The sequence below is a fragment of the Marmota monax genome, unplaced genomic scaffold (assembly GCF_021218885.2).
Source record: "Marmota monax isolate L192 unplaced genomic scaffold, Marmota_monax_Labrador192_F-V1.1 WCK01_AAM20220418_F8-fsc00084, whole genome shotgun sequence".
NCBI lineage: Eukaryota > Metazoa > Chordata > Mammalia > Rodentia > Sciuridae > Marmota > Marmota monax.
This window is the reverse complement of record NW_026694575.1, coordinates 3,339,823-3,358,285: the sequence shown is the minus strand read 5'-3', so window position 1 is coordinate 3,358,285 and position 18,463 is coordinate 3,339,823. Positions and strand designations below refer to the sequence as shown.

Here is an 18,463-nt window from a genome sequence, read left to right as displayed (position 1 = left end):
GGGTGAGGATAGAGGGGAGGGTCCAAACTTGATGGTTGGAATCAAAAGTAATGTCAAGGGGCTAACACTAGTTGATTGAAAACTTCCCCAAGAGTTTCCACACAGGTAAGTGGATTAGCCACTTGGCATGAAATGGATCGCAGGACTGACCTAATTAAACAACAATAGTAAAAAATAGAGGTAAAATGACATTCAGGTTCACAGCTTTATCATCCTAACTGTCTGAGAGATGTGGAGAGCCATAAAGCAGAGGCTTCTCCTAAAGGGAGACTTAGCTACATTCAAACCAGTAGTGACCTCCTAAAACCACAATCATGGCAAAAAACAAACAAAACTAAACATGAAGAAACTTCGAAACTACTACTTCTTGCTAAAGAACCTGACCTTTAAAAAATATTCTTGGTCAAGAAACTTACATGTAAGGATCTGGCCAAAGAGTGAAATGGGACCAGTGGAGGAGACATTTGCTGGTGGGGGTGCTGGTGGGAGGCCAGGAGCCCCACCACGCAGCCCTGCATGGCAAGAGGATGCCCATATCCCTGATGGGGCCCCTTGGTTACCAGGGGACCTGAAAGTCCTGCCAGCATCTAGCCTGTCTAAAGTAAGTGTGTTCACATTGTTGCCAGCCAGCAATGATCCAGGGATCCAGCCAGCTGGGAGACCATTTGGAAAGGCAAGACTTGCAGACCACAGTGATTTGGGATGCTTGCATTCTCCAGGCGCTGACCATTTCCCATGCGTGTGCATTTCTCCCTCCCCAAGATAGGGAATTGGGATTTTTTTTTTTTTTTTTTAAATCTGGACTGGTCCCTTTATTCCCAACCTGGGATCTTTGAAAGAAGGAAAAGCCTTTTCCAGTGAGGGACCCTGCTTTTCCCTTTCTCTGTCCCCGTGGAGATTTGGAGAGGCAGCAGGAATGTGGGAGAGCACTCGTGTCCCTGAGGGAACAGCCAGTTGCAATGCACGACCGTCACTATAGATCTACGATTTATGAAAATAAAGCAATATGTGCCTGTTTCGGTGCCTGCCGTTTGCCTACCAATGGTGCAGTGTTCACCATTCCAGCCCTCTCGGCATTCACATTTGCCATCTTTACAGGTCCCGTGCTCAATGCAGCGGGGGTGGCACACGCGCTGGTCACAAGCTGCGCCTGTCCAGCCCTCTTCACAGCGGCAGGCTCCCCCGATGCAGACGCCGTGAGTACCACAGTCTACTGAGCACACTTCTGGAAGAAAAACAATGATTACAGCTCAACACAGCAGCTGGCGAAACCCTTCAGGGAAGCCAGACCACATACATCTGGGCCCCCGGAGCAGGCCCTGAGGCCCAGCAGCTATGACACCTTGGGAAGCTTGTGTGTCCGCTGGCTGGGGATCAATCACTGTTAGGAGTAGTCTAGAGTAGTGGTTCTCAAAGTGTGGTCCCTGGACCAGCAGCATCCCCATCACCTGGGAATCTATTAGAAACGCAAACTCTTGTGCCCAGGTTGGACCACGTGAATGAGGAACTCTGGGAGTGGGGCTTACAAGTTCATCTTACCAAGTCCTCTGGGAGGGTTAGGTACTGGTGGGTGACAGTTCTCTTCTGGAGATGGAGAGTGTCCCTAGAGGAGGCCAGAGGGTTCAGCTTGGCAAAGCTAGCCAGAGGTACACACCTGAAAAGGGGTCTGGTAGATCCTGACTCCCTAGCCAGATGGACCTTTCCTTCCCTTGAACTGCCCAGGCCCCTGTGACCTGTCGGGGACCCTTCTGCTCCATCCCTACGATGACCGCAGACCCCTGCGTTCCCCACGGCACCTGGCGGCAATGCTGACCGCCATAACCATGCTGCACTTAAACAGCCTCTTTCTCGAAGGAGCTCAAAGTCTTTTGTGGTTGGGAAGGAGACAGACAGACAGATATGCACTCTCTGGTGTTCCAGACCTCTCACGCGAGGACAAGCACGTGCCAGACATCCATCCTTACAACAGTCTACTGGGGGGGCGGTGTGTGGCTCGTCATGCCAGGGGAGGGGGGACAGACCAGGGGCGGTCGGTGACTCACGCAAAGTCACACAGCGTGTCTGTGGCAGAGCTGGGCCTTGCGTCTAGGACTCTCGCCTCCCCCATCCTCTGCAGAGAGCTCAAAGAAGCCAGAGTCGAGGGGTCTGAGAACACATCCCAAAATAGCCCATTTTGAACTGACTCTCCCTTTTTTTTTTTTTTTCCTTTTTGGAATGAAATATTCATTTCTTTCCCATTGTGGAGAATGCCTCACACATCTTCCTCTCCTGATTGCCATGGCAATCTGACAGCTGTCTCTCTACCCAGAGGAAGGGGCGACAAGACGATGGCTCCCTGGATGGGCGGGGGGGGGGGGCTCATCCGTGTGAACCCAGCCTTTCTCAGGGAGGCTGGCGCCGGCGTGAACTGTTGAACTGTTCCCTCTCTAAGGTCACTTGGGAGGTAAGATGTGTACTCTTAATTTTAGGAAAATAAAGTGTACAGCACAACTTCATTATTTTCCCGTCACCGGAGTATTATGGAGCTCTCTAATGTGTTCACACAGCACCCCGAGGGAGCCTCTCTTCTGTTTTATAGGACGTTCTATTCGGTTTGTCTGGGGCTGAATTGTTGTTTTGTTCTCTGGTTCCTTTAGGGAGTGTACACAAGTCTATAATGCAAATGGAAGCATCCCTCCCGGGCCCCTCATCCACTCTTGGTGAGGGAACCTACCAGGCCCTAGAACCAGCGCGGTGTTTTTCTCATTGTTTCTCAAAGACCACAAACTCCGTCGCTAAGGAGAGGAGTGAGAACGGCACTGTATGATTGGCCCAAGTCCCTCCATCCCCAGCTAGTGTGAAGAGGAGAGGGCCATCCGTCTGGGCACGGGACGGCACCTTGGGCACGAGCGTTGGGAGACCGTGGAGAAAACCTTTTGGCTTACCAACGGAGCAGTCGGGACCCATCCAGTTGGGATCGCAGCTGCAGAGGCCTGAGTCGGGGAGGTACGTGCCGTGGCCACTGCACTGGTCTGGGCACTGAACCCTTGCCAGCTCACAGTTGAGACCGCCCCAGCCAGGGCTGCAAAGGCACTCTCCATTCACACAGACCCCGTGGCTGGAGCAGGTGGGATCCAGGCAATCCACTGAGAAGAAAAAAAACAAAGGAAAAGTATTCATCACTCATGCGGGGATGGGCCATGGGGCAAATGGAGCAGTCCAGGTAACACCCACAGGGCCTTGAAGAGCACTCATGAAAATAAAAGGCTTTTTTATATGTCAAAAGACCAAATCTCCAATTTGGAGAGGATGCAAGAGAACAAAGAATTAGGGAGACTCCTGTAAGTTCCGAGGTGTGTCATTCAACCTTTGGAATCTTGTCTTCTACAAACCTTCATACCCTGACTGTGCTGACCGGGAAATGAGCTTGCTCCCAATTTCTCTGCCCGTTTGGCCAAATCCAACACTCCTCTTGCTAAGCGGGGAAAGGAGAGGCTCCCTCTAACCTCACTAACCTTTGGCTTCCAAAGGGAACACAAGACTCAAAAGAAAACCCATGAAACTCATAAATGAGTCACTTTCCATCTTAGGCTTCACTTAGGTTGAGTCTATAATTAGATTCTTGGGGCACACACATGCTGAAGGGTTAGTGAAGGGGCGGGCAGAGAGGCAGAGCTGGCGTGGAATGGATCCAGATAGGGTGGCCCTCCTACCAGGAATCATGGGTGGACTGGAAGGAGAGGTTTTTTGGTGGGGGCACTAGCCCTCCACCAGCTAGTCGGACAAGTAAAGCATCAGATTCTGAACACTGCCATTCTTGCCAGTTTCCTGGTCTATTCTTTGCCCCTCTTAATAGTCAGCGTGGCTAGACATCCAGGAGGTCACTTAAAGGAGACTGCCCAGGAACCCATTCAGGCCAATTCTTGAGGACAGGGCTTTGGCAGGAGCATGTGATCCAAGCTGTGGGCCTCCACCAGGCTTGAAGGCTTTGTCCAGGCTAGACGGCATCCTTAGGTATTCCTAGGACAAGATGTCTCGGTGGTTGGAGGAGAAAGATCTGCACAACATGGGGGTTGGATGAGGAGCTGTGCTGTAGAGGGGGCTCAGATGCTACCTTGTGGATCAGAGACACGGGGAAGGCTCATCACCTTATTTGACTAAGACTTACACAACTGTGACTTTAACAGCTTTGAAATCAGGCCTGTTGGCCTAGATCAAAGCAATGCGTCTGCCATCGCCCAGGAGGCCCAGCCAGCCTGAGACCACTTTAAGTTCTTTTCCTCAGGTATTGTGGAGCTCGCTGAATGTGTGTGTGCCACCTTGTGGTTCAAACACTCAGAGAAGATTTTGTTTTTCCTCCTTGCCCAACGCCAAGATTGAAATATGCAAGACGTTTGGTCTCTAAATAATTCACCGTTACATCGGGATGAAGACCCGCGGGATCCAGCTTCTTGTAGGGTGGATTGTGACATTGCTCATCGTGGTTGTCTTTTCTTTCTCATTTAGCACAAAATTTACGGTGTGTTTTAATATTGAGAATACCTGGACTCTAAATATGACATTATTTAAATTCCCCATGCCACAATCTAAATAGATAGTCCTGGGGGATGTCAGACTTGAGGAGTTTGGATTTATTAAAAATCACAACAGTTCATGAAGCTTCCAATGAGCCCCCTTCTCTTGAGCAAAAATAGTAATTTTCAGTATTAAGAGATGTTTCTCAGGGTCCCCTTTGGATATTTTCAGGGAGATAGTATTAGTGGATGTTAGTTCCAAACTGTTTGGGCCTTGGGAAAAACAATGACTTTTCTTCCCAGAAAGGTGAATTTCAGGGATTTATTGTTAGTTGGAGATGCTTATGATGATGTTACTTAATCTTGTTAACAATCACTTTGGAGTTGAATTCACTGTCTTGGGAAATATAACTCCTGACGATATAAACCCTGCCGATGCTTTCTAATCTGCTCTACTGAGGGTGGTGGACCGCGCCTGCATGTAATGGTGGAAACACAGAAGATCTTACAAGGGAGCTGGGCAGCACCTGTGGGGTCTCATGCCTGGCGCAGTTCAGAGAGCAGCACGTGTTCAACCCACTATCACTGCAGAGTTTGCTGTGAGCTCTCCTCACCGGCAGGACCAACTTCCAGTGTGAAGGGCGGATTAGCAAGAGAAATGGTGCCCTTTTTTGCTTTTAGAAATAGTTTGTATTTTGGGATCTGCAAAACATGAGCTCATTCATTCAGCACCACTGGTGTTCATATTTTTCTCATAAAGGAAATCCCCCAATTCCAGTTTTTCTTTACATGGTTCCTATATCTGACAATACAAAGTCAAAATATACACAAAAATTTCGTGTGCGTTTTTGCCTCAAAAATTCCTCTCAGCCTATAATTAGCCATTTAAAATGTTTGGTAGGATACCAACAGTTAGAAACTCTCAAAAAATATATCATAATCTTTTTCTTAAAAGATAAAATAATAAAAAGGAATATACCAAAGACAGAATGAGAGAGAGAGCGAGCGAGAGAGAGAGGCAGAGAGAGAGAGAGAGAGAGGCAGAGAGAGAGAGCGAGAGAGCGAGAGAGGTATTTTTCTTCCAGATAAATTAGCTCTCTCTTTTCTATGCTGAATTATGGTATGAAGAAACCAGGAAAATCCACTGAGATTTATTAGCCCAGTACTAGAATGTCATCAAAAGAACCATTTATAGTATCTAGAAATATGAGCTAACCCTTTCTCTGGTCAGCGATACCAGTAAATATGCCCTTAGTGCTATATAATTACAGTAGCTGATGGAATAACTAAATTCAAACTTGAAGAGAAGCAGTTTCACTGTGAATTTTAAATTTAGTTCCAATTTCATAAGATGGTCTTGTGGCCACGTCCTTAGAGTCTTTAGCAGGCAGAAGGGACTATGGCATTTCACGAAGCCTTATAAATAGAGACAGTGCTACACTTAAAAGCGGGGTAGTAGCCTTCAACTAGCTAAGTACCCTGTGCCTCGAGACGCCAGCCCCCTGGCAGCTGAAATCATTAGAACTCATTTAGTCTTGGGTTCTCTGTGGGTTTGGCAAAAAAGGGTTATGAATGCAATTTCTATCCCTAAGGATGAAAAAGGAGGTCAAGGAGTTTTACAAACAATATGTACTATAACCCCCTGAAGAACCATGAATTACATTTATGAAGTTAAATGTCATTGAAAAATGACTCAACCATGAAACTGACATGGGAACATGGCTGACTTCAACTAATATGTCAATTCCTCTCTCATCACCTGCCCACTCCCCCAGACGTCACCCAACACGTCCTTTTATTTTCTTGTGCAAATTTGTTAATAGCACGACCGTGTTTATGCAGCAGGAGTGGAGGATGGCAACTATTGATTTTGTTGCCTTGGCCATTTCAGGTAAATTGTTTGAACGTTATGACTATGATGAATATTAGGAATAAAAAGCTAAATGGAAGAAAAAGTGCTGATCCCGACTTTCTGATTCCATTTCCTATTTTGAAAACAGCATATGAATCACCTCGGCTCATTCTTTCTGGGTAGCAGAAATCAATAGGGGAAATTTCACAGTTTCATAAGGTTCCACGTGGCTTGCTTGTTTTGTTGGGTGCTTAATTCGCTCTGAACATTTAAATAAGGCTGGCTGGAGAGTGAGGAAGTTGAAGAACCACTTGATATTCCACTCATACAGATGTGCGCAATCTTTCCTGGAGAGAAAAACCCTAAGACGGCAGTGTTATTGCTCCAACTCTCTCCTACCAATGATGTATGCAGGAGGTCGCTGTGACCTTTCTCGTCACATTGTTGGCTTGTCCCATGTTTTCAGAGAATGCAGCTTCGCCTCCTACAATCCATTTATCTTTAAGAACTTTCACCTTTCAAGCAGGGTTATTAAATCAGTATTTTCTCCACCCAGGCTCCCAATTTGGTTTTATGATACAAACACGGGGAGGTTACCGTTTGTAATAGCGGAGGAAATAAATAGAGAAATCGAGAGAGGAAAGTCCTGGGAGTCAGGCTCTGGGGCCCTGGTAAGGACTTGGCTGCTAATGTGTGGAGAAATCTTAGGAGAACCGTGCCCTGGGAGCTCTTGGCAGCCACAGTTCTCAAAATTGTGAAATGGGGGCTTTCACAAGTGTGGGCCTATCTAAAGATCAGGCACTGTCCCTACTGTGTGGTGAGGCTGCCATGGTGGTGTATGTTGTATAGCATGCAGGCAAGCCATACACTAATGGATGGAAGAGTGGACCCACTGGCCTAACGAACCACAGAATCCTGCAAGCCCTCATTATAAGCTCATCCTATAGAAGCTCAAAGAATCAGGGAAGATTGCAACCAACAGGATTTTTTTTGGGCAGACATCCTGGGTGGTCATCTCAAGCCACCTCATGTGGAACAGGAGTGGCTCTGGATTGTCTTTTGGTTTGACGGGTGAGTTGACACTGTGTTTGCAAAACACAGTGAAGGCAAAAGAGGGCTGTTTGAATGCACAGTGCCACTTCCCTAGGGAATGGACTTAGCAGAAGGATATCAGCTGGGAGACAACTGACCCAATTCAAAGGCTGGGGAGACGATAAGGCGGGGAGAGAACCTAAGTTTTTACCTTCCTACCCAGTGTGGTTGATTCTTTATTTGGGAGAAGCAATAGGTAGGCAATTAGAGACCATGTTCGAGAAGGGCAAATACAGAGAAGGGTGTAGGCAGCTGAGCTTCCTGCCTCATTGGCGCCAAGACTTGGTCTCATCACCTTGGCACTGGAAGAACTCTCCCGAAAGACCCAACCAGAGTCATTAGGACTAGTTAGAGCTGATTTCTAAATTCTAACCCGTTCCCATGCTCTCTCCCCATTTCCCCCTCTTCTGATCTCCAAGCCTGATCTTGGACTGTGTTTTTTCTGATCAGCTTCAGTTTATGACATCCCTGATTTCTCCCCAGGAGGGCTGGAGGCCTTTAAACGTATGTGATCGTGGGCTATTAGGAATTCATCAGATCCCAGCCCTCTTGCCGCACAGCCTCTCCCCTCTATCTCTGTGTGATTGTGGGTAAGTGGAGTAATCTGCCCCACATGGTGTCTCTGAATGACCTGGATACCGACCAGCCTGCTTTCTACCTGATATTAATTTTTGTTGAAATATTTACCCAGAAGAATATGGACTTTAGATTACCAAGAACAAATGACAATGGCAAACCCCAAAAATCAGCTTTGAGGAAGGCGGGGGTGGGGGGGACGCAGGAATTCTCTGGATAGCTTTAGTAATTCCCAATTCAGGAGACTTCAAATAAAATAAAAGAGGGAAGAAGATAAGAGGAGGTAAAGGAAGAAAAAGCAAAAAGAAGAAGGAAGAGGAGGAGGAGGAGGAGGAGGAGGACAGGAAACTAGAAGACAAAGGGCAATTTAAGAGAAAAATGAAGGAGCTACTGCCTGTAGAGGAGGGTAAAACAAGATTTTCCTTCTAGAACCATCTCCATAAGCCTTTTCAGTTCTACAGCTAAAGAAGTTGCTCAAAGCTTTTAAGTTTTTTTTTTCTTTTAAAATGCTAAGGCTTTTTTTGCAAAATAGGGAGCCTGGGCTCCTTGGTCAAGGGTCAGGCTGTGTGTCACCCCACCGCTGCCCTGGGCCCCGCCACTCACCTTCCTCGCAGTGCTCCCCTTTGTAGCCTGCGGAGCACACGCAGTTGCCCTCAATGCAGGAGCCGTGGCCCCCACAGGTGGGGTCAATGCACTGGTTCATAGGCACGTCACACTCGGCGCCTTTCCAGCCGCTATAGCACTGGCACGTTCCTTTTGAATACTGTCCGTTCCCACTGCACAGGACGGGGCAGGCGGCTGTGGAAACCAAAGACAGGACACCAGGTCAGAGGGGCCGCCATCCGCAGGGCTGTATCAAGTCTAAGGAGGGAGAGCTTGTCTGGCACTGTGTCTTGCTTACAACTTTGTGGGCCAGGGACTGTGGCCAAGGAGGTACAGGGCCACCTTCAGATAAATAGCACCGACCACTATGCTAGATACTATTGACTCCAGCAGCTGCCACCACTGAGTGCACACGGCAGGTGCGAATCTTGACTTGGGTGTCAGAGTCACTGTCTGAGTGGAGGCTGTATTCAGGATCTCCGTTTGCAGAGGAGGCTCAGCCCAGTGAAGTCACTCACCCCTCGCATAGAGCTCAAATGGAAACCAGTTTGGCCTCCTCCAAAGCTGTGCCCTTACCAAAGCTACCCTGACTTCCTCTTGTTATTGTTGTTGGCCTGGGGATCAGAATCCATTCTGCTAATTATTTCACCCTCAGATCCATCAACTCCTTTGTGACAAGCTGAAGTGATGGGACACAATGGAGTCAGGAGATCTCTCTGTGCCTCAGTTTCTTACTTATACCTTGAAGAAATCACTGTGCCTACTTTAAAGAGCAGCAGGTGCACTGAGGTATAAAGATAAAATACACCTGGACTATTCAAAAGGGATGGGAGAGGGCAGGAAGACAGGAGATGTCAAGCAGTTCACCTCCGTGTCTGTCAATGGGAAAGACTGAAATATCGGCGGGGACTGTCTGGGATGAGATGACTGACACTTCTCAGCAGTTTGGCCTCAATTGTGCAAATCCCCCCTTTCACCTTTGGAATTGATCAGGATGGGACTTCAGTGGTCTCAGTTTGTAAAGAATCTACATTTCCAAACTGCCTTCTTATTTGCGGATAAAATGGGAACACTTCTCTGGCAACAGCACCAGCCTCAGAAAGAGACCTTTAGGAATCATGTTTTAGGACTCCTGTGATTTTAAGCACAGGCTCCTAGAACTCTATAGTCGTGTACACACACACAACCAGGCCATCTCTGGGACAGGAGGACACCGCAGGTCCAGCCAACTCACATCTGTGTCAACTGACCCATGGCCTTGTACATCCCTTTTGTGTAGTTATATTATTGTTAACTTTCTTCCCTGAGTCTAACTTCACCAGATCTTGTAAGCTGCTTGAGGACAGCAGCTAAGTTACCCCTGGTGCCTTCCTATCAGCCATGTGTTCATCACTGTGGGCTTGATTGGGTTAATATCTCTCCTAGGTTCTCGGTGTGCAAGGGACGCCCCAGGATTTATAAGCAAGCACTACATAGTCGTTTATGGAAGATAGGGCTTTACAGATTCTGGAGAGGGCCTCATGACACCTTTTCCTGGAAAAGTGCATGTTTTACCTTAACTGCAAACTGAGCTAGAAGTAAAAACATCTCAACAGTTGGCTTATAATTGAGGAGATAGTTCCCTCCCAAATGCTTCATAATGGGACAGCTGTGAAAAACACCAGGGGCACTATTTCCAGGAGAATTCTCACCCTTATGAATCTATCAGAGGAGAAGAATGAGCTTATAAATGGAAGCATCAGAGGGGCTTGCATTCTCCTGGACCATAACTGCGAGGAGCATGTTTCTAATTCAGGATGCTGAAGCAGAGGGTTCTGCACAGTTACTAGAGACACTAACCATCTATGAGAGGATAGAGGAAAGAGCCTTGAACCCAGGGTGCCCAAGATTCAAATTGGGCACTGTGCAAAAAATGAACTAGCATGAAACATTTCTTGAAGTTTTGACGGGGATTTGAAAACAAAGTCAGCTTGTTCCATGTAAGTTCCTCATGGGAATCATGCTAAGCTCAAAGTCTGGGAGGTCTATGTGAGCAACACGAACTCCTGTTCTCCATGCCTGTACCACTGCAGACATCACTAATCGATCATGGCATCTTGCCCTCTTGAGCCTACACAGAGCTTCAAAACCCTCAGTGCCGTGCTCAGGCTGAAACCTGCAAGCAGGCAGAATTGGCATTCAAGAGAAAATCTACTTGTCATTTTTGATCTGGGTAATGCTGACGGTATCTCCTGGTGGGAAGACTAGAATCTGCATTATGTCTTGCCCGTCTCTCCCACACTGAAACAAGGCAGTAAGAAATGTGGCCACAAACGTGAGTGGATCAGCTTCCAAGGGCCATCTGTGACTTGAGGGACACATACTGCAGGAGCTGTCAAGGATGGCAGAGGAAGTCACATCTAATCACCACCCCTGTCTCCTACTGCACCCTTCTTCACCCCAGTAGGTGGAGGAGGGTAGACAATAGGAGCAAATAATTATGTATATTAGTTGATAAAATGGGATTATTTACTTTATTCAGGATGAAACTCTTCTTTGGCATAAACTCCAAGTGATAAGGAAAAAAAAAAGAATCGTCTAGAAGGTAAGAATGGGTTTTATTCAAAATCAGATACTTGGGAAACCAGATTTAAAGTGTGACCTACTTAAATTACTCAGGGAAAAAATGGAAAATAGTCAGGTCGGAGAGTTCTCCGTATTTTTAAATGCAGCCTTTTTTCAATATGTTTGCTGCATGCCTGCTGGGAGTGTGGTCCGAGATGCACAGCACTGTGATGTTTGCTGGCACTGCATGGGCTGGGCTGACAGCAAAATCAGAAGGCGGGCTTGTAAGAAGATGGGAGCTCCAGCAATTTTTTGCCATGAGGCAAAGTGCACATGAATGCCAGGTGAGTGCCCTCCAGTGGTCGCTGGGCTGTCTGCATGGAAGCACCTAAGCACCTTCCCTCTGGGTAACAGACTCATTCTCAGATATATCTCAACCCAGAGCATCCCTGTACCTAAGGCTGGGACTCTTTCACATTGGAGAGGCAGCATGTAAAGGGGAGCCTCCTGTATTAGTTGACTCTTCTGATACTTTCACAACCATGCAATCTACCTTATTTTTTATGACAGGTTATCAAAAGATAACTCTGACTCCATACCTTGCCAAGAAGTAAAACAAAGCAGAAGTGAAAAGAGCAAGGATGTCGGTGCTACAAAGATATGGGTCCAATACCCAGTCTGTCGTTTTTCCAGCCGTGGGATTTTAGCAAGATGACTGAATTCCTTACCTACTCAATTTCCCCTCTAATTTTTTTTTTCTCTCAGCGTTGATGGGACGATTAAGTGAGATAATATGTGCAATGACTCAAAGCAGGAGCTGGCACCTGCTAGACAATTAACCGATGCTCCTTCATGAAATTCCAAAACAAATCCCGACTTGAGGGGTTAACAAGAAATGCAGTATGTTTCAAGCACACGTGTGCATGCACACAACACCACTGCCAGAAAAGCACCAGGTAATATTAAAAGAGTTCATCAGTTTCTCCCCCTAGTCCTCTCTGGTGGTGGGTGAGCACCAGTTCAGATTGGCCAGGAACCACATGCAAAGTGTTTTCTGTCGAGCTCGCTCTCTCTCTCTCCTCTCTCTGATTCCTAAGGCTGGCGAGAGTAGAACATTGTGCATTCAAGCTTCTATTTGAAATTAATTAAAATGTTTGTACAAATTGACTATTCCTGTTTTACTAAATCTAGCAAATGGAAGCTTTAAGACTCCCGCAGAAGAAAAATAAATTACCGCTGCCACTAACGACTGACAAGTTAACAGGCGGATGACAAAAAAATGACACAATTTAGATTCACCTAAATGGTGTGAAGCTCATTTTAATGATCAAGCGAGAGCTCCCCCTCCCCAAGTTCTCGGTAAGGGAGGGGACGATTTTTCAGGGGTGTTTACTCGGCAGGAACAGGACGCACTACTCAGAGCCACTGTTTTTGGAGAAACAAATCCTTTCTACGCGGAGCTTGGGGTAGTGAGAACACCTGCAGGAAACGCAGAGGCTGCCGAGGAGGCAGGAGAGGAAAGCAGGAGAGAAACCTGCAGGGTGACAAACCGCTGTGGGCGGGGCTGGTTGTGAAGAGGGGATCGTTTAGAAGTTATTTGAAAACGGACTCAAAACCCCTGTAGAAAAGAGACCTGAGAACGTTCTAACTGAACCTCACACTCCAGGTAAGTTGTCAAGATGGCAGTAACACCTGGTTGCCTCACATACCAGGAAGTCACCAAACACTGATGAACAGCAACCCCATAGGGTGTTTGTTAGCTGGGCGAGGTGACAGGGAACAGAATGGGAGACAGAAGTCTCCATCCCCCACCCCAAAGCAATCCAGGTGTGTCATGTGGGCCTCAGGGGCCACACAATCAAAACTCAGGGTTCCCAGCACCACAGCTGGATCTCCTTTTTCTTTCAGTGTTGTGGACTTAACTTCAGTGCTGAGCACAACAGTGTTAGGAAAGGTCAGTGTCACTTCTAGCCGGATCTCTGCATTGACAATTCATTTGGTAGGTAATGAAATTTGTCCTACTGTACCCTGAACTCAAAAATAAATTCCATGCAGAGATCTAAAGAGGAGAGAGAGAGAGAAAAAAAAAAAAACCCTATAAAAGTATTAGGAAAATAGTGAAGACTAATTTTATTTTCTTGGGTGAGAGATGGAAGACATAAATTCCGGAAACTCTGAAGAACAGTGATCAGATCTGATTACATAGAATTTAAATCTTCTGTTTGACAAAGGATACTCGAAAAGAAAATTAAGTTACAAATAACACTGGGAAGAAATATTTGAAATGTGTTTGACAAAATAAAGTTGGCTATGCAATACAGAAGCAGCTCTTAAAAATCAATAAAAAGGGAACAAAGGAGTGAAAACCTGGGCAAAGGACATCAGAAGTGATATAGATTGCCAACAAAAGTATGACCAGATATTCAGATTCATTAACAACTAAGTGAGTGCAGATAAAAATAGTGAGATGTAATTCTTGGCTTATCCTATTGGGGGAAAAAAATTAAAAGGCTGCTCACCTCAGTGCTACCATGGCTGAAGGGGAAGTAGGCTCTGTCAAGTACACTGGTAGGGCCAGAAATCCTATGTGAATTTCAGGGAGATAATTTGTCACTTTATGGATAACTGCTTGGCCACCCTGCCTGACCAGGAAGCCTGTGGAACTCGGTGCCTGCTACAGTTTCTCTCCCTACTAAATGGGCAGAACAGCAAAGGATGGTTCAAGTAGGGAGGAGGAGGGGAGAAGTTAGAGGGCAGACTTAAGGAGTGCTTATGAAAGTTCAATGCAAAGATCACTTGTCCTTCTGACTGCCATGGCCACCTCCGACCTGATTCCCCGCCCCGCCCCGCCCCACCTTCCAGCCCAGAATACTCAGACGGTGGCAAGATCCAACAGGACCCTTGTAAAGAGAGGAATCCAGAAGGTCCCTTCTGGCTGACAGGGTCAGAGTCCCCGGCTCAGAGGGCCCAAGTTCAGGTGCACCAACTTCCTCCTCCTCCTCGTTCTGTCAAATGGCACATTAATAAGCAAGGAAGTGATTCAGGGAAGAATTTCCAGAAGGACAAAAAACTCATCAGGTGTGTCAAATCTCTGACATTCAGGAGCCATGTGGGGAAAGAAGCACACGCTGACTTAAGCACGAAAGTATGGATGCTTTAATTAATCCAGGGTGAATTTAATTGCTTTAGTTAAGTGGAAATCGGGTTAAAAATGATGCAGAGCATGCTGGGGTGTGTTAAAAACATGACATATGAGTTGGATGAATCGATAAATTAAAAGTGCACAGATGTTTTAATTAAACCCAGGGAAGTTAACGAAGATCACAAGAGACTTTTAAGCCTATGATTAATTCAATTCATTTAAAATACCTGTAGAGATATGGAGACACCTCCATTTTGGAGTTATAAAAGTTCGCAGTCGATAAGTGCTTAAGCTGTTCTTAAAAAAGTCTAAGGGGTGTGTGTGTGTGCGTGCATGTGTATGTGTATGTGTGTGTGTGTGTGTGTGTGTGACTATAGCAGCAATTATATAATGAATATTTAAATTCTTTGGAGTACACAGTAAGCTTTTCTGCAGTGCAAGTCTAGACTGAAGTAACTTTACCGTCTTGGTGTGATTTAAGCATCAAGGCAAATTTGCAAATTAAGGATGTCCCAAGATCCACAGCATGGAAGTGTCCTGCGGGCTTGTTGGGTTTGTTTTATTTACTGCTGTCTCCCTAATAGGTAGGAAAGTGCCAGGCCAGGGAACAAGCTCATGAGGTAGCCTGTCTTCTTGCTTTTTTTCCCCCTCACTTTGTTTTTGCTAGTTATTATAACACTGGACACTTTAAGGCTCAATTACTTCCTCTTTAAAGTGGAATAAGAATTCTGGAGTTCCTACTCTTTAGGTTTCTAAGGGGAGGAAATGAGATAATGCATGGTAAGAACTCTGTGCAGTGCCGGGTGCATCGAAAGAAATCAATAGATAGGATTTTATTATCATTATTTTCATTAGGATAAAATTGTTTCAACTAGTTACACTGTAAAGAGACAAAGCAGGGCATAAAATACCTCTTTCCTCTCCCACGGTCCCAGCTGGCCTGCTTTCTAAAGTCTGGTTTATTTCCTAATATGGAAGACCTTCCCAACCATTGGATTTCCCCAAATCTGTGTGCACCACATCTACCCATTCCCCAGGGTCGGGCAGTCTGTTTTCTAGGGCTGTTCTGTTGCTTATCTAGTAGTTTGAAAAACACTCTTCTAGTCTCAGAAGCAGTTCACTTTGGAGAGCTGACAGATTCAGCACCAAGAACTGGCTTCTGTCTGGGAACGCAGCAAGCACTGGAGACCTGAGTGGCCATGATTAGGAGGTGGCCGCCAGGTAATGCAACATTGTAGCTTCCAGTCTCCCATGTCTTCCAACAAGCCAGGGGGACAGAGGGTAAAGGTGATGTCACTATTTGGATCACAGTTCTCTTGGTCTGTTTCAGTGGAGTTCAAGGGCAGGGCTATCTAGATTCCAACTTTAGCATGCACGGGAGTCATCTGGGGATCCTGTTAGAATGCAGATTCTGATTCAGAAAGATGGCCAGAGGCCAGAGAGTTTGGAAATTTCACAAGCTCCAGAGGCCCCAGACCTACCAAGTCAGAAATTCTGGGTGGGACCTAGCAATCTGCATGTTAAGAGGATCCCACGACTGCAGAGTGGCTGTCACTCATCCTGTGGTTAAAGTTCTAACACTGTACTTGGGTAGGGACTTCCACTTCACTAAGGTTCAGTTTCCTTAACTGCAAAATAAGAATGATAATTTATGTTGTGAAGATGAAATGGGATCATTCATGTGAACCCCCTGCGAGTGCCCGGCTTGTCGCTCGCTCCTATGTGATAGATAGTAGTGACTCTGTTTATACTACCTTATAGAATGGGACTTTGCCCAGTGTGGCCATTCAGTCCCTTTCTGCAGAACATGTCCTGGGTGTACCTGCTTCAAGTCTCTCCTCCTGGTCCTAGCTGTCAAGATATCTCACACATTTCTGCAGGCCAGAGTGGGCTCTAGAACTTTCCTGTGGGCACCAGCTGTGTCCCTACCTGTCTGCTTGAATGGGGACCATGGGGTGAATTGGGGAGATAGGAGGCAGGTATGAAAGATGGGCCCCAAAGGGGTCAGGATGCCTCCCAGGCAGGACAGATAGACCTGAGCACCTTTCATGGATACAGTGAGTCTACCCGTGACACAGGAAAGGGGCTTCCTTGTTGAGGCAGCTCTGAGGGAGGTGTTCTGGAGAGGAGGGGGACCTGCCTCCATTGGGAAGGGGTTGGGGGGTTGCCGCTGCTCTCCTGTGTGCAGCAGGAGGTGTTGGGGAGTCAGGAGGCTGAGGCTGAGGCTAAACCACCCAAGAGAGGGAGACCACTGGAGCTGTGGGCAGTGCTTACTGTTGGGGGCTTCAAGAGGGGTCACCGCTCTTGACCCAGGGGGAGTCTTCCTGACATGTCATTAGGGTCACCAGCCTCAGGGTCAGGCAGACATGGACTCAAAATCTTACCCTGCTGTGTAACCTTACTTCTGTAACTCTTCATTTCTTATACTGTAAAATAGGAGTAAAGAATGATCCTGAGGTTCGTTGTGGGTGACAACTGATGATATCGACAGAGTGTTTCATAAATGCCCCTTGCTCCACATATTTTACATGAATTCACTGTAGTCCTCACAGCAAGGCAATGGGTAACATCGTGAATGTCCCCCTTGTACAAACAAGAAAACGAGGCTCAGAGAGGTTAAATAATTTGCTAAAATGAGCACAGTTAACTAGAGGAGAATGGATTAAAATCTAGAAATTCAAACTCTGCAGTTCTCCTTTTCCACTGCCTTGTTATTCTATAGTAACACACACTCACTGTGGAGTAATCAGCATTTCTTTGCTGTAAATACTTCTTTGTTAATTCCTCCTCTCCCTCTCTCATGCCATCCCTTCCAGTCTGTACCTTGAAAGCTGTCATTTATTTTTCCCCCGCATACTGAATCGGACTCATTGGACTCCTGTTCTCCAGCACTTGCTCGTGTTCTTCTGACATTTTCCCGGCAATGTTTAACTTTGTTATCCTTGTTCCCTAAATTTAAGTCACTAGACATTTAGCAGGCACACACTGTGTACTAGGTCCCCAACCAGGTGCAGGGAAGTACAAGGATGACAGTGAGAAGCCTGTGATCATCAGGAGTGGCTGACGTAACCACCCGGCTTGGACCCGGCACCGCAGGAAGGGGCCTCGGCTGCCAAGATGTTCCCGAGCCCTGAGCGACTGCAGGCCTGTTTCTGGGGTGGCAGGCGTTGCCCTGTGAGCTTGACCTTCATGGACAAGCTGCAGCTTGAAAGGAAAGGCTGGGGTTGATGAGAACATCCCAGCCAAGAAAACAGCGGGAGCAAAGGGGAAGCAGCAGCCCCTCCTCTTCCATGAGGGATGAGTTCTGGGCCTTGGTGGGAGGCAACGGAGCAGGAGCACTGTGGGTCACCGAGGGCCTCTAAGGAATGTATTCTTCATTCTCAGAAAGTGGAGCCTCACCGCCTGCATCCTACCCCCTGAGAGCATGTCAAAAAGGCCTGTAAATGAGCCACACACCAGTCCTACAATCCAGAGTGCCCTGGCATGGGGGAGGAAACTGTAAATGTGCATATATAACACCCTCTCCAGACATATGTCTTTAAACCACGGAGAGAGGCCATGGGGGAACCTCTGAAGGCATTTGGGGGAGGCAGTGGGGTGCTCATGGAGATGGGAGAGCTCTGGAAATGGGGAGGAGCAACACCATCAGGTGGCCACATGCACAGGCAGTGGAGGTGAGGGTGGAGAGGAGCCCTGGGGTAGGAGTTGGCCATCGAGGGCAGGGTGGGAAGGATGTGGGCAATGTACGGAGTGGCTGTGGAGAGACAGGTGTGGAGCACCTGGGTCTGAAGTCATGTGGACTTTATTTCAAAATCTGGCCCTGATAGTTCTATTTAGTAAGCCCTCATTTCCTGTCTTCAAAAATATTTTAGGGGTTCAAACCTAGAAAGCTGGTGCACAGCCATCAAAGTGCCCATCCCCGTGCCACTTATGTCTCCTGAGGCCAGCCTCCTGCTGGTCTAGTATGAGAGTCCAGGTCAGACCACTTGGTTCAAATTCCACTAATATCTCTTTCTAGATGAGTGATTTTGAGCAAGTTACTTAACCTTTCTGTGTCTCTAACTTTCCTCATCTATAAAGAGGACAATCATCTATAAAACAGGGCAACTGGTGATCAAATGGGATAATTACGTAGGTGCTCAGTGCAGTGGTTGACATACA

The 18,463-nt window shown here is 46.9% G+C and overlaps 1 protein-coding gene across 15 annotated transcripts in view; it reads right to left on the bottom strand.

Moving 5' to 3' along the window:
- Tenm2 (teneurin transmembrane protein 2) overlaps positions 1-18,463 on the bottom strand; it is a 1,244,871-nt gene that overhangs the window by 117,116 nt on the left and 1,109,292 nt on the right. For 11 of the 15 annotated variants that reach the window (XM_058571810.1, XM_058571809.1, XM_058571811.1 and 8 more), the window contains 3 exons: positions 8,617-8,811; positions 2,925-3,125; positions 1,013-1,225 (listed from right to left, as the gene is read on the bottom strand). In XM_058571810.1, coding sequence (XP_058427793.1) covers positions 1,013-1,225; positions 2,925-3,125; positions 8,617-8,811 — 609 coding nt within the window. The remainder of the gene's footprint in view (positions 1-1,012; positions 1,226-2,924; positions 3,126-8,616; positions 8,812-18,463) is intronic. The other 4 variants (XM_058571812.1, XM_058571813.1, XM_058571815.1 and 1 more) reach the window with 2 other exon arrangements.